The 27636-nt window shown below is 41.3% G+C and overlaps 1 protein-coding gene across 1 annotated transcript in view; it reads right to left on the minus strand.

The window, feature by feature from the left end:
• AVEN (apoptosis and caspase activation inhibitor) overlaps nucleotides 1–21562 on the minus strand; it is a 191258-nt gene extending 169696 nt beyond the window's left edge. Inside the window, exon 1 of the mRNA XM_064291964.1 lies at nucleotides 21044–21562. Within this exon, the coding sequence (XP_064148034.1) occupies nucleotides 21044–21562 (519 nt within the window). The remainder of the gene's footprint in view (nucleotides 1–21043) is intronic.
• Between the last annotated feature and the right edge of the window lie 6074 nt (nucleotides 21563–27636).

Genomic DNA, 27636 nt, shown 5'->3' on the forward strand with positions numbered 1-27636 from the left:
TGAGGCTATTTAACTGGCAGAAGAGATGTGGCAACCCAGAGACTGATGATTCAAGAATCATCTGTTGTTGTGTGAAACTACCTTCCCTACGTCAATGACACCAACTTGTATCTCTTCAAAACATACTCAATTATCTTTTAATTATCATATTTAATTTCAACAAGCCTTAGAAAATAGGCAGGGCCCTCTTTACACATAATCAACTTTAGGTACACAGATGAAATGTAGTTGAAACAGGTCACGTACCCACTCCAAAATCTTACCAGCCACACAAGGGAACAAATCTCTGACCCAAAAACTTACTCAGTGCAACCTAATCATAATAACCACTGAAGCTCATCAAAACAGGTTGATAGTAAGAAGTCACTTACATTCAAAAGCAATAAATATGACAGGAGAATAGGGGAGGGCACAATCAATGACAATGAAGAAAAAATATGCAATCAATGCAGAGATTTGATGAGCATTTGCAAAAAGGTCAAAAGACCTCCGAGACAAACTAAAACACGAGTATCTGGACAGATGAAGTCAGCTGGTAACAAGCTGGCAAAATGTGAAGAAAGGAAACTATACAGAACAGGTGTGATCTAAGCCTTCCTCCACCTTCTTGTTAATCAAAGGTTTGATGCCGCTCTCTGCTAGAACACCCCACTTCTCACACAACCTCACAAATCACAGACCTGGCCTGCAATTCTCACTGTGATTTTGTTAACACCTGGTCTATGTTACAGATATGCCATCAGATATTGTATGTGCCCTCATATTTACAAACAATACCAAAAAAGCCCCTCCCCTTATATTCCTCAGGTCCCTTGACTGAATTACAATCCTACATTCTCGTGGTGAAAAATTATAAGTTTAACTGTTGTTGTTAGGTGCCATCCAGTCAGCTCTGACTCACAGTGACCCTATGTACAACAGAACGAAACATTGCCCGGTCCTGCGCCATCCTCACAATCGTTGCTATGTGTGAGCCCATTGTTGCAGCCATTGTTCCAATCCATATCGTTGAGAGTCTTACTCTTTTACACTGACCTTTTACCTTACCAAGCATGACATCCTTCTCCAGGGACAGACTTGTTATTCTTCTGGCAGTCCATGGTATATTCAATATTCTTCACCAGCACCATAATTCAAAGGCATCAATTCTTCTTTGGTCTTCCTTATTCATTGTCCAGCTTTGCCATGTGTATAAGGCGATTGGAAATATCACAATTTGGGTCAGGCGCACCTTAGTCCTCAAAGTGACATCTTTGCTTTTCAACACTTTAAAGGGGTTTTTTTGCAGCAGATTTGTTTAATGCAATTCGTCATTTGATTCCTTGACTGCTGCTTCCGTGGGTGTTGATTGTGGATCCAAGTAAAATGAAATCTTTGACAACTTCAATCTCTTCTCCATTTATCATGATGCTACTTATTGGTCCAGTTGTGAGGACTGAGGTGTAATCCATACTGAAGGCTGTACTCTTTTATCTTCATCAGTAAGTGCTTCAAGTCCTCTTCACTTTCAGCAAGCAAGGTTGTATTATCTGCATAACAGAGGTTGTTAATGAATCTTCCTCCAATCCTGATGCCACATTCCTCTTCATATAGTCCAGCTTCTGGAATTATTTGCTCAGCGTACAGACTGAATAAGTGTGCTGAAATGATACAACCCTGACACACAACTTTCCTGATTTTAAACCATGCAGTATCCCCTTGTTCTGTTCGAATTATTGTCTCTTGGTCTATGTACAGGTTCCACATGAGCACAATTAAGAATTCTGGAATTCCCATTCTTGGCAATGTTATCCATAATTTCTTTTAAGTTTAACTAGATCAAATTTCATATAAGATATAATCCCCACAGACCTTGTCAGTTGTTGTCTTTTTAGACATGAGCCAAACTCAAGCCACAATTAGGAAATGTTTGATTTGCCATTTCACATTAAGGAATTAATGGACCTACCAGAATTCTTTTAAGCACCTATCTTCTATGGGACAGCCCATATATACACAATAACCTAATGATGAAAAGTAAATCACTGGAACCAATCATCTGAAGTCTTTCTCTGTTCACATATTTTATCTGACACTTAGGAAATAATCTACTGTATTCGCCCACCTTCTCTAGCTTTTTAGCATTTGGAGGTTCTCTTTTGAATTTATCCTCCTTTTCAGTTCTTCTCAGATTAAACAGTCTGTACAAAATGCATAACTTTTCTCTTTTGTGTGCTGGCTGAATTTATTTTACATTAAAATATTTTCTTCACTGTCAAGAGCACTTACACATGACAGCATTAACATGAAGAGAAAAGGATGTGAACACTCACAACATTCTTGTAAGCAGACTCCTTCAGGTCCATAGATATTAAACGACAACTACCACAAAAATCATATTTAGGTATTTCAAGTGCAAATACTTTGTAGATGGAATAAGACGGCATTGTTTGCCATGAAGACAGGTTGTGTGCATTGTACTTGAAACCTACCTTTACCACACAACATGTGACATTTAAAAGGTACTCAGCTGGCCCACTTTTCTGGCTCACTTGTGTTCTCTTGGAGCCCTGGTGGAGTAGTGGTTAAAGGCTTGGCTGCTAACCAAAAGGTCAGCAGTTTGAATCCACCTGCTGCTCTTTGAAAAACCTATGGGCCTGTTCTACCTTGTCCTACAGGGTCACTCTGAGTGGGAACCAACTAGATGGCAACAGGTTCTTGTGTTCTCTTGCTCCATCAACTGAATGGCATCAGGGCTACATATTAGCAAAAACTTCATTCTTCCAACAAGTACAACCTTAACTAAAATTGAGAAATAAAAAGAAAATGCACTTCTCAGAGGCAGACAGATTCAAGAGACGAATCCTTACCTGAAAGGACAGAATACTATAATCTGCATTCCACTTGTGCAGCTTCTTTCAAGTATGACCTTTCGGAAGCGCTTCCAACATTAGGGAGGAGAAAATTTTAATTAAAAGAAAGGGCAGCAAAGACGCCTAAGAAAGGAGGAAGCTTTCACCGCGCATTAGGAAGGTGGATTTTCTCAAAGCCCCCAATCCGCAAGGACAAAATACAAATCCAGGATGAGGATTATTTACAGCACTCAGGCTAAGTGCCTTGAAGCTGGGCCAAGGATAGCTAAACTGAATAACTGCATGTCGGTACAATTCACTTGGCACTAGCAATACTAATACCATGTGTGCCTTACCTAGACATATAACTGCCTCTGCTTCACAGAAATTTAAATCAACACTTAATTCCACCCTCTCTAGACCCCCACCAACAGTCTCCAAATACTCTTTTGCAGAAAAAGCACAAACTAAACTCTAACACTGCTTTCCTCTAACAAGAAACAAAACAAAACCAAAAACCAGTTGCTGTCGAGTAGATTCCTACTGATAACGACCCTATGGGACCAGTAGAACTGGCCCATCGGTTTCCACGGAGCAACTGGTGAATTTGAACTGCCAACCTTTCGGTCAGCAGCCAAGCTCTTAGCCACTGTGCCACCAGGGTTCCTCCTCTAACAAGGGAGGCTGTGAATTACAGTTTGTAGTTGCTCTCCAGAAGCATAAACCTGAAAGCTCTAGCTATATAAAAACACTATAACCATCCACATATATAAGTTTTCATTTCCTTAGCGTAAACACATACATATAAGTAGGGTTACAGAGTCGTATGATAAGTGTATATTTTATAAGAAACTGCCAACATTTAGTATTGGCCATCTTTTTTTTTTTTTTTTTTAAGCCATTCTAATCCATGTATAAAGAGCCCTGGTGCCACAACAGTTAAGCACTTGGCTGCTAACCAAAAGGTTGGTGGTTTGAACCCACCCAGTGGCTCCAACCCACCCAGTGGCTCCAAAAAGAAAAAGACCTGGCAATCTGGGAAATACAGAGTAAAGGAAAGGACTGTGCTGTTACATTGTAGGGAAAGCAACTGCGGTCACATAACAATGTGTATATAAGTTTTTATATGAGAAATTGAATTGTAAACTTTCACTTAAAGCACAATAAAAAATTCTTTTAAAAAAAGAATGTATGAGAAATACATCTTAGTAAATTAGAAAAAAAGAAAGCCTTTTTATATTTTATTAAATATATCACTTTCCGCTTGTGATAGATAGGCAGAATAATTCCCCCCGCCCCAAGATGTCCAAATCCTAATCCCCAGAACCTGTGAATATGTTAGGTTACACAGGAAAGGGAAATCAAAGTTGCAGATGGATTGTTGTTGTTTGTTGTTGTTGTTAGGTGCTATTCCATCGACTTGGACTCACTACAACCCCATGTGACAAAGTGGAACCGGATTAAAGTTTCTTAATTAGCTGGCTTGAAACTAGGAGAGTACCCTGTGTTATCCAGTGAGAACAACGTAATCACCTGTTTAAAAAAAAACCATTGCCGTTGAGTCAATTCCAACTCATAGCCACCCTGCTGAACAGAGCGAAGAACTGTGCCATAGGGTTTCCAGGGTTGTAATCTTTAAGGGAACAGACTGTCACATCTTCCTCCTGTGGAGCAGCTGGTGGGTTTGAACCACCAGCCTTTCAGTTAAGCAGCCAACTGCTTAGCCACAGTGCCACCAGGGCTCCTTGAATATAATCCTAAGGGTCCATAATAGTGGAAGACAGACTCAGAAGGGAGTCCGGAAAAGAGACATGACAACAGAAGCAGGGTCAGAGGTGTTATGTTGCTAGCTTTTGAAGATGGAGGAAGTGGCCAAGAGCCAAGGAATCAGACAACCTCTAGAAGCTGAAAAGGGCAAGGAGCCTTCAGAAAGAAATGCAGCCCAGCCGACGCCTGGATTTTTGCCCAGTGAGGCCCATGTTGGACTTTTGAACTCCAGAGCTATAAGATAATAAATCTGTGTTGTTTTAAGCCACCATGTTTGCGGTAATTTGGTACCACAGCAACAGAAACCTAACACGCTGCCCTACAGACAGAAGATTGCTTGGAGCAGGAGAGCCCCTGCATTTTTATCAGGTAGCATTTTTAACCACATGCCAATAAAGAAAAGGAACCAAAAAATGTTATCCTAAGTGTGAAGTAAACAGTCACAACTAAGAAAATCAGAATATCAAAAACTAAAAGAAATTATGACCTACATAAGCTACAGCAAAAAGCCGGGTTTCATTTCTGTGACACTCAGGTGGCCTTAAACCAAAAAACCAAGCCCGTTGCCATCAAGTTGATTCCAACTCAAAGCAACTCTACAGGACAGAGCAGAACTGCCCCATAGGGTTTCCAAAGAGCGGCTGGTGGCTTCAAACTGCAGATCTAGCAGCCATAGCTCTCAACCACTGCGCCACCAGGTAGCCTTATTTAGCATTAAAATTCCTGTCAATTTCTTCTACTTCACTGGAAGCCTTCACATTAATCACTGCAAAAACGTACCTACTTATTTTGTCGTACGGAAACCCTGGTGGCGTAGTGGTTAAGTGCTACGGGTACTAACCAAGAGGTCTGTAGTTCAAATCCGCCAGACGCTCCTTGGAAACTCTATTGGGCAGTTCTACTCTGTCCTACAGGGTCGCTATGAGTTGGAATCGACTCAATGGCAGTGGGGTTTTAGTGGTATTTTGTGGTGGAAACACTGGTGGCACACTGATTAAGAGCTACAGATGCTAACCAAAAGGCTGGCAGTTCAAATCTATCAGGTGCTCTTTGGAACCGTGTGGGGCAGTTCTACTCTGTCCTATACTGTCTCTATAAGTTGGAATTGACTCAATGGCAACAGGTTTGGTTTTTGGTTTTTTTATTTTTGGTTACAAAGTTAACACCAATATTCATTATTTATGTCAGTAAACATAAACGGAAGCTATTCTGCCCACAGAATACCAACTAAGGAAAAATATAAACCAGTACCCAGTGCCATCAAGTTGATTCCGACTCATAGCAATCCTTCAGGACAGAGTAGAACTGCCCCACAGAGTTTCCAAGGAGCACCTGGCAGATTTGAACTGCCAACCCTTTGGTTAGCTGCCGTAGCACTTAACCACTACGCCATCAGGGTTTCCAAAGGAAAAATATAGTCACGTAAATTACCATTAACAAAAAGAAAATTAAGTTGAAAATGTAAAGAGCTTCCAATTTGCATATTCATAAATATATTAACATATATGTAAATATAGAGAGGGGCACAGGACAATTGTATGTGTTTATATAATATATACAGTCAACTCCCAATTACCTGCATTAAAAAAGAAAGGTGTCTTATTTTGGGGACTGGGGAATTGCTATAGATGGTTGTAGCACCAAGAAGTCACTATAAATATAAATGACAATTATAAACTCTTTTTCTACAATCCAGAAAACTAAAAGAATATACTAAACAGACCCAAACCCCTGGTATTTTTAATCATCTCATATGCTTGCAAACGCTGGACAATGAATAAGGAAAGCAGAAGAAAGCTTAATGCACTTGAATTATGGTACTGGCAAAGAATATTGAATATATCATAGACTGTCAGAAGAACAAACAAATTTGTCTTGGGAGAAGTACAGCCAGAATGCTCCTTAAAAGGGAGGATAGTGAGACTTCATCTTACACTGTCTTAGTCATCTAGTGCTACTATAACAGAAATACCATAAGTGGATGGCTTTAACAAAGAGAAATTTATTCTCTCATAGTCTAGGTGGCTAGAGATCTGAATTCAGGGTGCCAGCTCCAAGGGAAGGCTTTCTCTCTGTTGTTTCTGGAGGAAAGTCCTTGTCATCAATCTTCCCCTGCTCTAGGAGTTTCTCCGCGCAGGAACCTTGGGTCCAAAGGACCAGCTCTGCTCTTTGCACTGCTTTTTTGGTGGTATGAGGTCCCCAGGTCTCTCTGCTCACTTCTGTTTTTAATATCTCAAAGAGACTGACTTAAAATACAACCTAATCTTACAGATTGAGTTCTGCCTCATTAACATAACTGCTAACGCCACCTCGTTAACAACACAGAGATAGGATTTACAATACATAAGAAAATCACATCAGATGACAAAATGGTGGACAATCATACACTACTGGGAATCATGGACTAGCCAAGTCGACACATATTTTTGGGTGGACACAATTCAATCCATAACACATACTTTGGACATGTTGTCAGTCCCTGGAGAAGGACATCATGCTTGGTAAAGGGTCAAACGAAAAAAGAAGACCTTCAACAAGATGGATTGACAAAGCGGTCTCAACAATGGGCTCAAACACAGCAACGATTAGAGACGGCACAGGACCAGGCAGTGTTTTGTTCTGTTGTACATGGGGTTGCTATGAGTCGCAACCAACTCAGCAGCACCTACCGACAACAATAATAACCAAAAAAACAATTCCCAAATTTTACTGTTTATTCAACAAAATGTATTCCAGAGACATAAATGCTACCTTGACTATAAGCCATTAATGTTCACTAATAAATGAATCTTTATTGAAATTTCACAAATATGATCATACATATCAAGTCTGGAATTGATACTACAAGCCAAGATTTCAGTCAACATTTTCATCTAGAGGTACCTATGTTAAGGATAAAATATTAAACTGTGCGTTAAACTCATACATTTACTAATTATTCTTGCTTGAATTCTCCTCAGCTATGGCATGCACATTGGTGATCAGTAGAGATAATACCTCACAAATGCAAAAGACAAGAAACTCCACCATCAAAAACAGACCTTCCCCTGTCATTTTTTCTCTGGCTCCCATCCTCCTTTCCCTCTATGGCTGAGATTGCACTGTTCTAAGCAGACAAGGAGACGAAAAACACAGAGGAGGAGGATGAATGTGCATCATTTCTCAGGTTTTCCTCTCTAGTTTGAAATAACATCAACAATCCAGGAAGCAGTCCAATCTGAGGAGTAAATAATTATAACCACTATAAAGTTTTTGAAGGAGCCCTGGTGGCAAAGTGGTTAAAGCAATCGACTGCTCACCAAGAGGTCGGCGGTTTGAAACTAGCAGTGGCTCTGTGGAAGAAAGATGTGGCAGTCTGCTTCCATAGAGATTTACAGCCTTGGAAACCCTACAGGGTCGCTATGAGTCAGAATTGACTCGATGGCAGTGGGGTTGGTTTTGGGGTATCACGGTTTTGTGCTGTTGTTTTAATCTGTGCAGCTAGGGTTTGGACATAGCTTTGCAAGCATTCCATGGTTGCTCAGTCATGACAAGTACGGAATGTGTGGTAACCTCCCATGTGGAAAAATGTTAGCCTGCTAACCCCACCTGCTGTTCACTGTTAAAACTGTGTTGGATGCTCGTTTCATTTCAGCCACAAGCAGACACATGTTGCACGCAGCAAATGATGCCAGAGGCTGACCTGAGTTTTTTTTTTTTTTTTATTGTTATCGTTGTTTTAGAACTAGAAAAGCTCCTTGGAGTTAATACATCCAATTCAGCCTTCATTTGACAGATGGGTTGGTTGTCTTTTATTTAATTAGACCAAACAGCATTTCCACATTTGCTTTCAACTCTACTATTCACTTCATATTAAAAAAAAAATCTTTTCATCAGAACTTTTACAAAGAGAAATCAATCTTCAGCATTTCACAGTCACCTTTAAGCAGTTTGCACATCCAGAATGTATACTTACAGAACACATCTGAATCTAACACTTAATTCAAAGGAAAAAAAAAAAAAACTACAAGGATGATTTGATTATAAATTTTTTTTATTATAAATTTTAATGACGGCATTCTCAAACTGAATCATCTCTTGAAGGATTTTCACAATTCAAAGTTTTGAAGTGAGAGAGAGAATGAAAATGAATACTTGTTTGCTAAGGACACCCCAAATTTAGAAAGAGAAAAGGAATTAAGAAGGGACGAGCAATGGTATGCAAATATTCCCCAGTCTTTCTAATACCAGCTATCCAGCAGCCCACTTAGAAACCCTGACATTTAAAGAACTAGAAGTTTGGGGACGGGAGTATGGCTTTCGTTGCTTGGGTAGCACAGTGTGGTGAACCACGTCCCCAGATGTCAGGATCCTGGGCAGATTCCTCAGTTTCTAAGTTATTTGGTACCCCAGATACCCAGTGCCGTCGAGTTGATTCCGATTCATAGCGACCCTATAGGACAGAGTAGAACTGCCCCATAGAGTTTCCAAGGGGAGCGCCTGGTGGTTTCAAACTGCCGACCCTTTGGTTAGCAGCCATAGCACTTAACCACTATGCCACCAGGATGGAAACCTGAAATTTCCACCTCTTCCACATTTCACGACTCCATCTTTTACTATGTAAGACGGATAAGATACGTACTGAATAAACTAGAAAAACTTAAGTCAACAAATCTAGAAGATGAACTACAATTCAATACAACCTAACCATTTTGCTACCTTAGAAAACGAAGACATGCCTGATTTGATAGAAAAGCAGGACACACAGTCCACATACAATAGTTCCAAGAGGACTATTATATAAAAATAAATTCACAATCGGTTATTTTGATTGTTCATAAATGGGGAACTAAATCTCCTCCTGGAAATGAAAAATCCCAAATTCAAATATCGAATCCCGCCACCAACTGTATCCTTTAAAAGACCCAAATCCACCCAACTCCTATTTCTTCACCTGTGAAATCACATTTAACACTGCCTGTCTACTGCCATCTGTACAGGTGAGAACTTAAATTAGGTTCTGGGAACTATGGGTTCCGATAACCACTTAAATGTGAGGCTTTCTTTTAGGGCCTACTTGGAAGAAGTAGTTGGTTTTAACTGATTTCACTTTTATAGTTTACCTTGTTTTTTAAATCAAAGTAATACATGTTCACGGACACAAAATAAAAATTCAAAAAGTACAGAAAGGCATAAAGAGGAAAAAGGAAAAGTTCCCCTTACCCTGTTTACCTCCTAGTCTTATTCCCCCAACTTAACCACTACTTATGATTCCTATATAGCCTTCCAGAAATTTTCTATGCATATATATTATCTTTTTTTTTAAACACAAATAACATCATACTATACTAACTTCTCTGAAGTACCTTCTTCTCTCTATATTGGACATTTTTCCACATCTACCCCATTCTTTAACAGCTCTTAATAGGTAGGAGTCCCTGGGTGGTATAAAAGGTTAATGTGCTCAGCTGCTAACCAAAAGGTCAGAGGTTCAGGTCCACCCAGAGGCACCTCAAAAAAAAGACCTGGCAATCTACTTCTGTAAGATCACAGCCACTGAAAACCCTATGGAACACAATTCCACTCTGAGACTCATGGGGTCACCATGAGTCAAACTGACTCGTCAGCAACTGATGGTAGGGGTCTTAATAAATACCCTCCGTCATACCAACCCACACCAGGAGGATACAGGAGGATCTAAGTTCAACCAACACTGAACACGAGCAATGCTTTTTTTAAAAAAAACAGTTTTAAAGATTTTTCTGTGTATAGTTTCATTAGAAAGCCTATCTCCAAGGAAACTAACAGACTGAAAAGTGTTTGTAAACAATCTAACAAATATTCTTACCATCTGTTTAAAGCCAATGAAGAACCTCCAATTCCCATTTGGCAAAATAATCGTAGTAATAAAACTGAGGCACAAGAAATGCTCTACCCTGGCTTAGTCCTAACCAAATTTTACAACCACAAAGGAACACTACTAAAAAGCTGGTATACGATTTACCATTTACCGTCTACATTACTTTCTAAATTCTATCACTCATTCAACAAAATTTTTTTTAATTATGCTTCAGGTGAAAGTTCACAGCTAAAGTTAATTTCGCATACAAAAATTTATGCACATATTGTTATGTGACCCTAGCTGCAATCCCTATAATATGACAGCACGGTCCCCTTTTCCATCCCAGATTTCCCGTGTCCATTCAACCAGCTCTTGTCCCTTTCTGCCTTCACATCTCGCCTCCAGACAGGAGCGGCCCATTTAGTCTCCTGTATCTACTTGAACTAAGAAGCACACTCTTCACGAGTATAATTTTATATTTTATGGTCCAGTCTAATCTTTGTCTGAAGAACTGGCTTGGGGAATGGTTTTAGTTCTGAGTTAACAGTCCAGGGACCATGTCTTCTGGCATTCCTCTCATCTCACAGTGCATTATCATGTACAGGCCTTCAAATGGGTTGCAATTAATGAAGTAGACATACAAATAAATAATCCAATAAAATGTAAAATGAAAATAAATGCTATATTTACAAAATACAGAACTGCTAACTGAGGAAGGCCAGAAGCTTCACGAAGAAAGGTGGCTTTCGAACCAAGCGTGTTAAGATGAAAAAGATTTTGACAACTGATGAGTGAGTAATATAACATACGGGTCAGAGTTTTGGTTGTAAACTATAAAACCAATTTTGCTAACTTGGGCAGGAAAGGAATTTATTTAAATAATTTCATGTATCTCATAAAACTGACAAGAAGTCTAGAGAAACCAGCCAAAAACACAAGCAAGAAGCAGCAGCTTAGAACCTAGCCACAGTGACACAATAAACTAGTAAGGATGCCATGGCAAATGCCTAAGATAGCAAGAGGGCCCTGAATGCCATATTAAGAATTTTAGGCTTTATTATATGTGCCAGGTTGAAATTATTTGAGGAAAAATAACTGACATGAGCTAAACTATGCTTAAGGAGCTTTGGTAGCACAGTGGTCAAAGCACTCGGCTGCTAACCAAAAGGTTGGCAGTTCAAACCCAGCAACCTCTCCTTAGAAGAAAGATGTGGCAGTCTGCTTCTGCAAAGATTACAGCCTTGGAAACCCTATAGGGCAGTTCTACTCTCTCCTATCGGGCTGCTATGAGTTGGAATCAACTTGACCGCAAAGGGTGGGTTGGTTGGTTGGTTTTTAATCATCCTTAAATAGAAAAAAATCTAGAGACATTGTAAATTATGTATCAGAAAGATGAGAAATTGAAAACAGAGGACCTATCTAGCGGAAAAGTCAAGAGACATTTTGGAGCCAGAACTGAGAGACCTTGACAACTGGATGGGCCAGGGGAGTCGGGGCGCCTGCCCCACGCTAAGGTTCCTTCCTTGGTGAGCACAGAGCTGGCTGCTCCAGTATGACATTCTACTCAACTGCAACTGTTCTGGCAGGATCACCAGGAACCTCCTATTTCCCATTCCCAATAGACACATTTTGGCCTTATTTTTCTTGACCCACATCCCTCCTTCTCTTGACTCTCTCCTCCTTTCATTTCATTCTATTCCTGGTTGGAATTTCTACTCTGCCCCTGTCTCTTTGACCCTTTTACAGCTTCCTCTTCCTCTGGCATAAATGCCCGTATTTCTCAGCACCTTGCCCTCAGCCCTCTTCTCTCATTTCATCTACATTCAAGTCCTCTGCTCCCAGAGAATGCCAGGGACTCCTGAATCCTCACCTCCTTCCCGGATTTCACCCAAGAGCTTCAGACCTTCAGATCCAATGTCATATGGACAACCTGCCCAAAACCAATCATCTTCCTCCAGGAAGTCTGCATGTGTGCCGACCTCAGTGAAGGGCACCATAAACCTACCACCCAGAGACAGCCGCCGCCATTTTTATATGCATCCTCTTGCCTATTTTCCCTTCTTTTATAATCACAGTCATTTGAAGAACCTTTGTTTCAAAAATGAAATATATTTGTTTCCAATAACGCACAATTATAAAAAAATGTGAGTAAAGGAAGTTTCACATAATCCCTATATTTTCCCCTCCCCCAACAGAGATTAACAATTTGATATATACTCTTACATCCGTTCAGGCTTTTAAAGGCATAATTTTCACATAAATACAATATTATCTCCTTTTTTATTTCCTTAAACATCTTGTCTTGACATCTTCCCAATTTCATATGAAAAGAGTGCACACCGAAATGTTACCAGTAGTTATTTCTGGTTGGTGATATGATAGGTAATTTTATTTTCTTCTCGGTAGTTTTCCGTTTTTTAAAGTCCAAACAGGTGGAACATTAAGCCTTGTACCTCTGATGTAAAAAGGGAGGAAAGGAAATAGAGATTAATTTTGATAACAAAGAGGCACACTGATGAGAAGTCATACTTGAGATAAGGTTCAAATTGACGAAAACAAGTAACAGAGGCTGTGAGGTAGTATGTGTTGATCATACATAAACCGACATCACCCAGAATATAGTAAAAATACAGACTGTAAATCAGGTGCTAAAATCCTCAGGGAAATAATAAAGCCAGTCACATGAAATGACAAATTATCACATTTGCCTAAACAATTATTAGTTTTTGTCTTCTAGATCTACTCTTACCATATGTGATAAGTTGTCAGTTTCAGAAAAAAAAAAAAATAAGTGTTCTATTCTTTATTCTCTCAGATGTTTTTAGGCTTTGTTAGTCTTTGGAGAGATCTGTGTTTTGGCTCCATCAAAAACTCTCCATTATTGCAAAGAATAGAACTCTGGCCAGCACACAGATTTAAGAGGAGACGTGTCTTGTCCCAACAAAAGCAGCAGCTTCTAACAGAGATGTCCCAGGGTCGACGGCTGCTACAAACAGTACTAGGAAGACGCACATCCAGACGGCAGGATGAAAGCCTCCATAAATCAACTCCCCCACAAAAGCAACAAGAACACTGGCAAAGTTTGTCAAAATCCACATTTTCGGAACTCTGGAAATTAACCAGAGGCTCGGAAGAATCCAAGGAGCATTTATTAAGAAAAACAGCTACATTGTGGGAAAAAGAGCAAGTTTCACAGTATTTTAGCTTCTTCCATTCCCATCTCACTCTACCACGCTCTGCAGCAGTTTGCAAACCAACAGCCTCACAATTATAGTAACTGTGAAAACCAGCAGCCTACAAGGTTCCCTGGGTGGCTCAAATGGGTAAGTGCTTGCCTACTAACAGAAAGGGTGGCATTGCGAACGCACCCAGAGGTGCCTCAGAAGAAGGGCCTAAGCTTACAAAGGCATGGGAAAAAAAAAATCTAAATGTGTTATAGGGAAGCATGATAAGGTTACCACTAAAAGATTTCCAAGTATGAAATACATTAAATTAGATAAATTCTGTGAGAGACGTGGAAACAAAATGGTTAAAGAGGATAAGGAACACAGTGAATCAGACTGCTAAGGACTTTGTTGATGTATTTCTTAAATGGATATAATGGTGAATATCAGATCACCACAGTATTTAAAATCCATGAGATACATTTGTAAGAATGATGTAGCGGGTTTATTGAAAGGTCAAGCTATGTAACTTGTTGGTAATAGATATTTTTAAACTATCTGAATCACTGAATAAAAAAATGTTAGATATAAACTTTAGAGTACTATGTCACACATGGCTTCTCAAAAATTTGAAAGCAGAACATAAGCAAAAAAGTTGAGGATCTGTAGTCTGTGTCAATAACAGAAATGTGTAAGTGAAATAATGGCCCAGGAGAAACCCGACCTGGAAACAGTAGGTTTGCAAGGCTAAGGACGCCATAATAGTTGTGTTTAACAGTGATTTGAAGTAGCAGGAAGAGGGCCAGTTCCATGGATTACCAAGAGCTAACCTAAAGGCAATTTCCTTCTGGACACTTAAGCATGTTCATGTTCTCATCAAATCTGCTTCAGACTTTCTAAAAAGGAGGCTGCCATTTGATTTTTAGCTATACTAGGCCCTCAATCCAGCTGACATGCTAAGAATGGCTCCTTTCAGCAACAAGGATCAAGCTCCTTAGAAGTCTGCCAGGAACTTAATTTGATGTCTTCTCTTCTCTAGGTGTCCACTAAACTTAAACATCAAAATCAAAGGTTTCCCTTCTGCTGACTGAAACAGTAACAATGGAAATATCAAAGGCATCTAGTATTAATTATTACTCAGGCAAGAAAAGACCAGGCTTAATGGTCTGAGATGGAGAAATCCCAGGAAGACATGGCCCTTGGACTCTCTGTTAGCCCAAAACTGAAACCATTCCCGAAGCCAACTCTCCAGACAAAGATCAGACTGAGCTATAAGATATAAAATGATAATCGTGAGGACTGTGCTTCTTGGTTCAAGTATGTACATGAGACTAAATTGGCAGCTCCTGTCTGGAGGTGGGATGAGAAGGCAGAAAGGGACAGAAGCTGGTTGAATGGACACAGGAAATCCAGGGGTGGAAAGGAAGAGTGTGCTTCACATTACAGGGACAGCAACTAGTGTCACATAACAATGTGTGTATAAATTTTTGTAAGAGAAAATAACTGGAACTGTACACTTTCACTTAAAGCACAATTAAAAAAACTAAAGTAATTAAAGTTAAAAAAAAAAGTTTGGTCAGAAAAAGAGCACCTCCAAATTCTACCCTTCTTAATGCAGGTATAAACAGCTGTCTTATCATCTACTGGATGTAAGTGATTAAAAAATGATTATGAGCAAAAGGATAGAGAGAATGGTTGTACGACTTGAAGGATGCAATCAATGTCCCTGAAGTGTATGTGTAGGAATTGCTCAGACGGCAGGTTTTGTTATGTATATTTTCGCCACCCATAAAACTAAAACTCATTGCGGTCAAGTCGATTTCAACTCGTAGTGACCCTACAGGGCAGAGTAGAGCTGCCTCATAGCGGGTGAAGGCTGTAAGAGAGCCACGTCTTTCTCCCTTGGAGTGGCTGCTGGGTTCAAACTGCCAACCTTTCAGTTAGCAGCCGAATGCTTAACCACTGCACCACTAGGGCTCCATTTTCACCACAACTTTTTTTTAAAAAAAAGAAAGAATGAGCAGCTGCCATATAAACTTATGGCAGAAAGCAAGGATCTGCTGCCATCCACAATAACTGAGTAAGGTATCAGTATTTCCTTATAATCACACTGAAACATCTAGCAAAAGCAGGTATGTGAAAAGGATCACTAAACAGTCCTCCACACATCCCGTTCTCAAAGCTCAAAGGCACTCTAGAAGCAATTTAGAGTAGTAGCTGAAAGAACAAGCTCTGGGGCCAATTTGCTGGTCGAGTGACTTTGGGTAAGCTACTTAACCTCTCCTGAGTTATTTAACCGTGCCTCGATATATGCGTTCAATATATGCGGGTTACTATTGTTACACAGGGGTGGCTGTGGAATTCTCCTTCCATGCAGGTGACTTGGGTTCAATTCCCAGCCAACCCACCTCACGCACAGCCACCGTCCATCTGTCAGTGGAGGCTTGCAGGTTGCTGTGATGCTGAACAAGTTTCAGCAGAGCTTCCAGAATAAGACAGATTAAGAAGAAAGGCCTGGCAATCTACTTCCAAAAATCAGCCAGTGAAAACTCTGTGAGTTACAACAATCTGATCTGCAACCAATCATGGGAATGACATGCTTTGTTCCACTGTGCATGGGGCCATCGTGAGTTGGGGGCTGACTCGATGGCAGCTAACAGCAGTAGCAGCAAAGGAAAAAAACTGTAAAAATTCCAAGCGGTGCCAATAGACCATCAAGAACATAAATATAATCCTGATTAAAGACTTCAGTATTCTGATTGAGCCTAGTATTTGTTTAAAAGTAAAAATTAGTGATTGCAGCCAGTACAATATCATGCTTCCAGAGGGTGTTCAATGAAGATAACTAGCCTTATGATATACTTACCTAACCTCTATAAGCTTAGGGCTCATACCATCTACAGAGAATGATTCAAGAACAAGAGACTAGCAAATGCAATGTACTCAACTAAATTGTTTTTGAGTATTACATACCTAGGAGTTGCTTTGTTTAATTTTATTTTGTTTTGCTTTCCATTTACAAGTCACATATATGTACTTGTCTAAAGGAGAAAGCAAAGGGTTATACTGTTACAAAATCCCCATGGTCATGTAAAGAGGAAGGCAAAGGAAAGGAGACAGACTGAGATGACTTTAAAAGACGAGTACTTGATCATTATCATACAAGTTTCTTATCTAGCTGACTGCATCACAGAGAACTCTGGAGATGTATAAACACTGCTGAATCCTGCAGGTGAACAACTGGTCCTTACACGGCTAGAACTCTATTACAATTTTTTTTTTCTTCCTAACGTGTCATGGGATAAGAGAACAAGGAGGCCTCAAGCAGGTCAATCAATCTTGTCCTGTTTAGTCTTTAGCCTCCAAGAATGGTACTCTTAGCAAGACTAAATATGAAGGGGACTTCAGAATCTGAGAAGTACAAGGGACTTTAGAGGTTACCAACTCAAACAAAATGAAAGGAATAATCTTTCTGCCACCTTGTCTTCCAGCTTTGACTGCAAACACAATGACAGTGGTGGCGGCAGCAGCAGCGGTGTGGCTGCAGCTATCATTTATGCCCCAGGGACTGTGCCAAGCATTTTACATACACTGACACGTTTAATCATTAACTGTGAAGTGAAAAAATCCTACAAGAATATATAAAGTGGAATTGTAAAACCATGGTGACAAAAGCTAAAACTTTAACATAATGGGTTACAATAAGAGCATAAATTTTAAAAGGTCTTACATTATTCTTTCTCTAAATGATCATTTTACTCAGTTTAGTTCAATGGAGATGAGTAAGAAAAAAGCACCTTCATTCACTCAATTCAACATCTGAAGATATTTGTTACTAAAAACTTACGTGCCAGACACCGTAGTAAGTACTAAAGAAACTATTACTATAATTACTATTAAAACATGATCCCTGCAGCCAACAAGTACCTATTCTGTTCTCATTAAAGTGGCAAATACTTCTCCAAAAGGTAAGAAATAATAGGGTGGGGATGGAAAAACACTAAATAGACAATAGGTAAAGTGATAACTTTGGTGAAGGGTAAGGTAGTACATAACACCGCAGTAGCCAGCACAACTGTCCAAGGCAAGGTCGTGGAAGCTCCATAGGCACCTCCAAACTCCCTGAGGGACCGAACTGCTGAGCTGAGGGCTGTGGGGACCATGGTCTCAGGGAACATCTAGGTCAACTGGCATAACATAGTTTATAATGAATATGTTCTATATTCTACTTTGGTAAGTAGCGTCTGAGGTCTTAAAGGCCTGGATACTCCACTGGTCTCACCCCTTCTGGAACAAGGAAGAATGAAGACAACTAAAGGTACAAGGGAAAGATTAGTCCAAAGGACTAACTGACCACATCTACCACAGCCCCCACTAGGCTGAGCCCAGTAACAACTAGATGATGCCCAGCTACCACCACTGACTGCTCTGACAGGGATCACGATAGAGGGTTCCAGACAGAGCTGGAGAAAAATGTAGAATAAAATTCTAACTCAAAAACAAAGACCAGACTTGCTGACCTGCCAGAGACAAGAGAAACCCTGAGAATATGGCCTCTGGGCTCCCTTTCAGCTCAGTGATGAAGTCACTCCTGAGGTTCACCCTTCAGTCAAAAAACGGACAGGCCTATAAAACAAAATGAGACTAAAGTGGCACACCAACCCTTGGGCAAGGAGTAGAAGGCAGGAGGGGACAGGAAAGCTGGTAAAAGGGAACCCAAGTTTAGAAAGGGAGAGTGTTGACATGTCGTGGGGTTGTTAACCAATGTCATAAAACAATACGTGTAATAACTTTTATGAGAAACTAGTTTGTTCTGTAAACCTTCACCTAAAGTATACTTTAAAAAAATAATAACTAAAAAAAGTAAGAGATAATAAACAATCTATTCAAAGGCAACTTGTCATACCTAGTCATCGAATTCTAAGTGTAAATCCCAGTTCTGCCATTGGCTATGAAAGCCTAGGCAAGTCAGTATAAATGAACATATAAATAACCTGTAAAAATTAATATATATACAGGTAATCCCCAACTTACAACAGGGTTCCATTCCGATGACTCTGTCATAAATTGGTTCTGACGTAAGTCCGATACCTCATTTTTTTTTTTTTAGTTTTCACTATGATTGCCTTTTATTACCAGTATTTTTATAAATCCGATCTTTGTCTTTGGGGGCTGGAAACATTACATATAAACCTACAGATATATTTTAACACTGTGTGTAGTACATATTACTAACAATAAGATGTATCAAAAAAAAAAAAAAAGGATGGTCCTAAGTTCAATTAGTCCTAACTCAAATACATTGTAAGTCGGGGACTATCTGTATGTTCATTATTCATATTGTGTGTGTGTATATGTGTAATATAAATATTTATTTATTTATATGTATATATATTGTTGGCAAGTCAGCCACCTGACTTATGGCGACCCCATGTGTTACAGAGTAGAACTGCTCCATAGGGTTTTCTTGGCTGTAATCTTTATGGAAGCAGATCTCCAGGCCTTTTCTTCCACAGAGCTACTGAGCGGGTTCAAACTGCCAAACTTTAGGTTAGCAGGCAGTCACAAACCACGTGTGCCACCCAGGCTCCTTAGATAGAGATACACAGTATAGATATATATAAAAATGGGGAGAGAGAGTGAAACCTGCGAGAGCCAGAACTCCACAGGACTGCCTTGTTTTTCTGGGTCTCAGGAGTTTTCCACCTTTGACAGGGTGCTGTCTTACCACTTTTCTATTGCTATTTATTTGTGGAAAATATTTGAGTGTTCCTTCTTTGACCAGTTTCCACCTTACACAGGCTCTGGCTTTCACAGATTTTACTGCATGTGTTTACTACATATGGAGCCCTGGTGGCACAGTGGTTAAGTGTTTGGCTGTTAACCAAAAAGTTGTCCGTTCGAATCCACCAGTCACTCCTTGGAAACCCTATGGGGCAGTTCTACTCTGTCCTGTAGGGTCGCTATAAATCGGAATTGACTGGACATCAACAGGTTTGGTTTTTTGTTATGTTTTTTTTATATATATATATATATATATATATATATATATATATATATATATATATATATCTTAGGAAACCTTGGTGGTGTAGTGGTTAAGTGCTACGGCTGCTAACCAAGAGGTTGGCAGTTCGAATCCGCCAGACACTCCTTGGAAACCCTATGGGGCAGTACTACTCTGTCCTATAGGGTTGCTATGAGTCAGAATCGACTTGACGGCAGTGGGTTTTGGTTTTGGTTGGTTTATATATAATCTTACACAGTTGTTCTGAGGACAAAACGTGACATATAAAGAGCACTATATTGGTCTTAGCTTCCTTTCCTGTCCTCAAACTGGAAGATAAGCTGATCCTAAAAATTTCTTCATACCTCTGCCAGTCTTATTGTCTATTTTAATCTTAACAAGCTTAAGTATACTACACATAATTTTTAGCCTTACATAGTTTTTTTTTTTCCAATTCTGTATTTCTTATACAACTACTACATTTAGGGTCATTGTATCTACTATGTCCTTTAAAAAAAAATGTCCTTAAGGTACTGCAAATATTTTGGTAAGAGGAAATTTTGCATTAATTTAAAAAAAAAAAGAATTTATCTATATGCATGAGAATTCAAAATATAGTACTGTTTACTTACCTAGAGCCGTACTGTACTACAAATGTTAAATTAACAGCACAACAGTTCATAAAAAGACAGCAATCTAACTGACTCCTGCAGTTGGGATATGAGTGATCAGTCCCTAGATGTGACTAAGGCCAATCATACTGCTACTGACATTCAGACCCGACTGCTGACATTCACACGTTGATAATTCCAAACATGAGGGCCAAGTAACCCGATTTCTACACATACATGTATACTAAAAAAGAGCCCGCCCCAAATCCTATTAAGTATCCTTAAAGCCCCTCTGTCGCCAGGTGCAAGTCTGAAATCTAGTCCATAGGGGGCATTCTTTCTTTCAATTAACTTTTATTATGTGCCTACTATGTGTCAGACATTGCACAGCAGTGAGGAAAACACACACACGCACACACAAAATCCGTCCCTCCAAATGACAGGAATGTTCCCCCGCAGGGTGAGGCTTCTCAGGTCTTCGCACCTAGGGACCTAGACCTGGCCGTGCCCCCCACTCCACAAGGGTTAATCACAACGACACCCTACAGGACCCCGGATGGGTCCCCTAGGACCTGTAGCCTTGAAACGCAGCCTGGGCCCCTAGGTTCACGGACCCCTGTAGCAGGCTGGTGAAGCCCACGGACACTGCCATCTGCCGTCACCCCCGTAGGGAAGAAGCGAGGGGCGCACACAGCAGACGTGCCACGTGCGAAGCCGGCGCGCGCCCCCACCGCCCTCCAGCCGTCCCGCGCAGGCGCCTTGACCGCCCAGCTCGCGCGCGCCCCCACGCTCCCTCGCGGCCCCGGCCCACCAGCCCCGGCCCCCGAGCCCTCGCTCCTTACCGGTGCGCTGAACCAGGCACCCCGGCCTCTCTGTTCCCGGCGGCCGCCTCTGGGGGCGCCTCTTCCTCGGCCTCGGCCGCGGAAGCCCTGGCCCCGGCCGCGGCCCCGGCGGCCGCCTCCGTCCCCGCCGCCGCCTCTCGCCACCGCCGCTCCCGCTGGGTCCCGGTCACGGTCTCCGCCGGGCCGATCGCGGTCGGGCCGCCGCCCGCGGCCTCCCCGGGCTCCTCGTTCCGCCTGCATCTGACCTCCGCCCGCGGCGCTGAGCGCACGGGAGCCGGGCCGCCGCGGAGACGCCCTTGCCCCACCGGAAGCGGGCCTCACGGAGGAGCCACGAGCCCCCGGCGGCTGCGAGGCGCGGGGCTGCGGGACTCGGACGAGCCCTGCGGGGGCGGGGCGGCCGGTGTCCTGGCAGGTGGGGCCGAGCAGGGCCTCAGGAAGCCGAAGGACCAGCGGGAGCTGGAAGTGAGGGACCGGGGCATTGGGGGGGCCTAAGTAGAGGGAAGGGGAGGGAGGGACCATGGTAAGTAAAAAGACAGGTTATAAAACAAGAAGAGTTTGTGTCACGGTCTGAACCCATTTTTGTAAAAATAATAATAAAGGAAGTGCTACTGTGCGTGTGTGCAAGGAAAAAGGCTTAAGAGTTTATCCTGAAATGTCAGCAGTGGTTAACTTTTTTTGTCTAGTTTGCATGAATGAATATGTAAGAAATTTTAAATGCCCTGAAGGTTCAGGAGGAGGTATGGGTGAAAAAGTAGAGGCGGATGACACGGTTAGAGGTGTGGACTGCAGCAACTAGAGATAAAAAAAATAGCACAGAGCAAACCTGACCCGTAGATAGGGAGGCAGAGAGATCCTCTAGAGAATTTGGAGAGAAATGACTACCATAACACCAGTTGCTATCAGAGTTGATGCCAATTCATGGTGACCTCATGTGTGTCAGAGTAGACTTTTCAATGGCTGATTTTTCCGTAGATTGCTAGGCCTTTCTTCCGAGGCACCCCTGGGTGAACTCAGACATCCAGCCTTTTGGTTAACAGTTAAGTACGTTAACCCAGTTTGCATCTATAGGTCACACTTACTAAGCACAGAAGCTCTTCATTCTCTTAACAACTAAGTGAGCTCAGTACTACTGTTATTTTACAGATAAGGAAACAATCCTAGAGAATTGCCTAAAATGACAGCTAGGTAGGACTAGCATTCTGATGCCGTCGGTCTCACTCCAGTCCATTCTTTTTAACTGAAGGGAAGGAAGGATTGTACAGATGCACGGAAGCCATTTTTAACTTTCTACAACAGAAACCACGTTAAAATAATAAAAACGCGGGCTAAAATGTCCACCATCCTATCAGCCCAGCAAAACAACTTTTTTTCTTTCCCAGTCCTTCCTGGGCCTTTGCTATGTTCCTACGTAGTTAGCACTAATCATTGCTTCTGATTGTCTACTCTGTGCCAGGCATTGTGTGAGGCCCTGGAGATAGGAAAGAAGACATTGTCCCTATCCTCAGGTAGCTCGTGGCCTTCAGGGCAGACAGTCCTGCAACAGAGGACTGCAGTACAGCGTGGGGAGTACAGTGAGAGGCTGCAAGTGATGGCCCAAAGGAGGAACTGTTAGGCTGGGCTTGAGTGGATCACCAAAGGCTTTATGAGAAGATCCCTGAGCCAAGGAGTTTGCCTGGTTGCTAAGTGGGAGTGGGAAAGCTTTCGGGGCAAAGAGAACCACTGAAGGGTTGTAAACTGGAGAAAAACAATCTTAAAAATACTAGCATTTAAGGAGCACTCGTATGCACCAAACACCCTTCTAATGGCTTCCCATATATCACTTCATTTAAACCTCGCACTAGCCCTACGAGGTAGTACTAGTGTTAACTCCCGTTTTACAGATGAGGGATCTAAGGCACAGAGATGTTAAGTAACTTTATCAAGATCACACAGCTAGTAATGGAGTCATTTGAACGCAGGCAGTCTGGCTTCAGAGAACCTTAACCACTGTACCCTCAGAAGATGATTATGTGGAGAATAAGAATGCTACGTAGAGTCATTAGGAAACCACTGGAATAGTCCAAACCAAAAAAGCAAACCCAGTGCCGTTGAGTCGATTCCAACTCATAGCGACAGGGCCTTAAGGTGAATGCTGAGGAGACAAGATGCGACAGATACTGAGAAAGGAGGATTGACAGGACTTAGTGTGCAAATGTAAGCGGGGAGGTCAGGGGATAAGCTAGGAGGGATACCCAGGGTTTTTGCTTGAGCGACCAGGTAGATGCCGTTAGCAGTCAAAAAAGGGGATACAGGGATGACAGTGAGGGTTGTTGGGAGGTTGGCAGGGTCATCATATTTTGTAATACTGTCTTCCATGTTTCTCTGTGTTGCTTCATTGTCTTTAGTAGTTAATTTTTTTCCCCAGCAGACACTGTTATTTCTTTCAGTATATCTATTTTTCTTTCTGTCCCCTCTGTTCTTTTTATTACTCTATGCCCTATTTCCTTGCCTTTTTTCCGCCCTTGTTTTTGTGAAATTAAGACTGTCAGTGGCACACAGGATGAAGTTATTCATCCTCATGCCAAGCTCTTAATGAATGACCATCAACTTGAGGGCAATGGATTTTTTTTGTGCTGTTGTTGTTGTTTGGTTGGTTTTCTTTTGTTTTCACCCATGGAGAAAACCAAGCAATAGAAAGATGGGAATAGTAACAAGAACTGTAAAGAAACTAACATATAAAAGCATTTTTTTAGAACCCATTGGACAATCTGGGCCCATTCATGGTGTGGCCAGGAACAGTAATGGTTTCATACAGCTTTCATACATTTTTCTGAGTTGAGTGGTTTTGTTTGTGCAGATTAGTCTCTGTCAAGAGGCTGGTGAGAGGATTATCCCTTATTTTCTCTACTAATAAAAATAAATAATGATATCCTACTTACTCAGCAAAGAGCCCTGGGGGAACAGTGGTTAAATGCTCGGGTACTAACTGAAACATCCTTGTTCAAACCCCCTAGTAGCTCCACACAAAAAAGATGTGGGGATCTGCTCCTGTAAAGGTTACAGCCTAGGAAGCCCTATGGGGCAGTTCTACTCTGTCCTGTAGAGTCCATATGAGTCAGAATTGACTCAATGGCAAACAACAACTTACCCATCACTGGAGTCCCTGGATGGTGCAAACAGTTAATGCGCTAAGCTGCTAACAGAAAGGCTGGAGGTCCAGGTACACCCACAGGTGCCTTGGAAGAAAGATCTGCTGATCTGTTTCCCAAAAATCAGCCATTGAAAACCCTATGGAGCACAGCTGTACCCTGACACACACTGGGTCGTGTGTCAGAATCTACTGGTACTTATCAAGCATCATTAGAAAATTCTGCATTTTGATGCGATGACTTCTGTAGTTTGGAACTAGGAAATTGGGGTTTGTAAAAGCAAACTTCTCTTGTTTCACAGTTTTGCTGAGAGATGGCCCCACCAAAAGGCCATGGTTTATAAACACAAATAGACCTCCATCCAGAAGCTGAGTTTCCATGGTTGTCTTATTCTCTGAGTGGGTACATTCCAGTCAGAGGAATGTATTTAGGGAGGTATTTAGAAACAGGCCCTGCAATGAACAGGGTTGCAGACATTTATAGAAGAAATCCAACCACAGACTCTTACAGCAAGAAGTCTTAAGGGTTTTCAAGTTCAACATTCTTATTTAACAAGGACTTGACCCTATGCCTTTTGATCTTTAAATTGTTAAGTTCAAGCTCCTTCTACATAAACCATTTCCACAGAGTTGATTCCACCTCACAGCGACCCTATAGGACACAGTAGCACTGCCCAATAAGGTTTCCAAGATTGTAAATCTTTACTGAAGCAGACTGCCACATCTTTCTCCTGCTTCCACATCTTTCTTCCTTAGAACAGCTGGTAGGTTCAAACCTCTGACCTTTCAGTTAGCAGCCAGGCGCTTAACCACTGCGCCACCAGAGCTCCTTCTTCCACACAACTGGTTCTCAATTTTTATGTGCATCAGAAAAACCTGAAAGGGAGGGTTGTTAAAAACAGATTGCTGGACCCCACCCCAGAGATCCTAATTCCGTAGGTCTGGTTTGGGAGTGGCTCCAGAATTTGCCTTTCTAACAAGAATCATTGTTCTACACCATGAGATGGCATGATTCTGCTTATAATACGCAAGTTCCAAATCCAAATGTTAACCCCATCCTGGAGAAAAACAGTGCCTTTAAGCAACAGCAACTGACACAATAGCTAACCAGGAGGCAGTTTCTGCCGGGAATTCTTAGTTGACATCTTAGGGCTGTATGGATTCACTTTGCTACGTATCTGCTACCAGAATGCTGGTTTTTTGTCCTTCATGATTTTGCGTTTATCCTCAGATATATCATCTCGTGGGCATTAGGCCAAATTCTCATTTTCCTGGTAATCCATCCAGCAGGAATTCCCACAAGAATCACGCAGAAGAAGATAAAACTAAGCATAAAGGAAGAGGCAGCTGATCCTGATAATTCCTAATTAACCATGCTGATGACATGCTACAAAGTCACTAGTACAAAGGAATAGGTCTGAAATTAGCCAGCTGCTAAGGTAGCCAAGATTATGTTGGAAAAAGGGATAAACCAAGACACATGAAGCAGCTTGCCTTTGAAAGAGAAAAATTTATTGTCAAATGGTTCACAGAAAAAAAAATTTTTTTTAATTAAAAGAAACACAGCCAGGACAAATGTAAACTAGAAAAAAATTACCAGACCAGCTCTAAAAAAGTTCTATATTTATCTGTCATAAAGCAATTAGGTGTGCCTTAGATATTTCTGATTATTTACAGCTGTTTTATCAGAATATTTTCACAGCTTGACCAGAGAGATACCAAAATAGGTTGTTATTGTTGTTGTTAAGGTCTGTCAAGTCGGTTCCGACACACAGTGACCATATGTACGACAGAAGGTAACATTGCCCAGTCCTGCACCATCCTCACAATGGTTGCTATGTTTGATCCATTGTTGCAGTCACTGTATCAATCCATCTCATTGAGGGTCTTCCTCTTTTTCTCTGAGCCTCTACCAAGCATGATGTCCTTCCCTAGGGACTGGTCCCTCCTGATAACATGTCCAAAGTAAACAAGACAGAGTCTCACTATCCTCGATTCTAAGGAGCATTCTCGCTGTACTTCTTCCAAGAGAAATTTGTTCTTCTGGCAGTCCATGATACATTCAATATTCTTCACCAATACCATAACTCAAGTGCATCAATTCTTCTTTAGTCATCCTTATTCTTTGTCCATCGTTCACATGCATATGAGGTGATCGAAAATACCATGGCTTGGTTCAGGCTCACCTTAGTCCTCAAGGTGACATGTTTGCTTCTTTAACACTTTTTAAAGAGGTCTTTTGTAGCAGATTTGTCTAATGCAGTATGACATTTGCTTTTTAACTGCTGTTTCCATGGATGTTGATTGTACATCCTTGTAAAATGAAATGCTTGATGTCTTCATCATCTAGTGCTGCTATAAAAAAAAAAAAAAAACACAAGGGGGTGGCTTTAACAAAGAGAAATTTATTCTCTCACTGTCTAGTAGGCTACAAGTCCGAATTCAGGGCCTCAGCTCCAGGAGAAGTATTTCTATGTTAGCTCTGGCAGAACATTCTTGCCATCAGTCTTCCCCTGGTCTGGGAGCATCTCAGCTCAGGAACCTCAGTGCTCTGCTCCCAGCACTGCTTTCTTGGTGGTAAGAGATTCCCACGTCTCTCTGCTCACTTCTCTCTTTTATGTCTCAAAAGAGATTAACCTAAGACACTATCTAATCTCATAATGTAACTGCCACTAATCCATCTTACTACATCATAGTGACAGCATTTACAACACATAGGGAAATCATACCAGAAGATAAAATGGTAGACAATCATACAAGGGAATCAAGACCTAGCCAAGTTGACAGATATTTTGGGGGACATAATTCAATCCATGACACTTGACAACTTCAATATTTCTCCATTTATCATGGTGTTGCTTGTTCGCCCAGTTGTGAGGATTTTTGTTTTCAGTAAAGATATCCTTCATCCCCCCTCTCCACATGTCTGTCAGTTTGTTGTACTGTGGGAGCTTGCATGTTGCTGTGATGCTGGAAGCTATGCCCCTGGTATTCAGACTCCAGCAGGGTCACCCATGGAGGACAGGTTTCAGCTGAGCTTCCAGACTAAGAATAGGAAGAAGTACCCAGAAGTCTATTTCTGAAAAGCATTATCCAGTGAAAACCTTATGAATAGTAGTGCAACATTGTCTGATACACTGCTGGAGTATGAGCCCCCAGGTTGGAAGGCACTCAGAGGATGACTGGGGAAGAGCTGCCTCCTCAAAGTAGAGTCGATCTTAATGACATGGATGGAGTGAAGCTTTTGGGACCTTCATTTGCTGATGTGGCAAGACTCAAAATGAGAAGAAACAGCTGCAAATAGCCATTAATAATTGGAACCTGGAATGTACAAAGTATGAACCTAGGAAAATTGGAAATCATCAAAAATGAAATGGAATGCATAAACATCAACATCCTAGGCATTAGTGAGCTAAAATGGACTATTATTAGCCGTCTTGAATCTGACAATCATATATATAGTCTA

Source organism: Loxodonta africana, chromosome 10 (assembly GCF_030014295.1).
Source record: "Loxodonta africana isolate mLoxAfr1 chromosome 10, mLoxAfr1.hap2, whole genome shotgun sequence".
Classification (NCBI taxonomy): domain Eukaryota; kingdom Metazoa; phylum Chordata; class Mammalia; order Proboscidea; family Elephantidae; genus Loxodonta; species Loxodonta africana.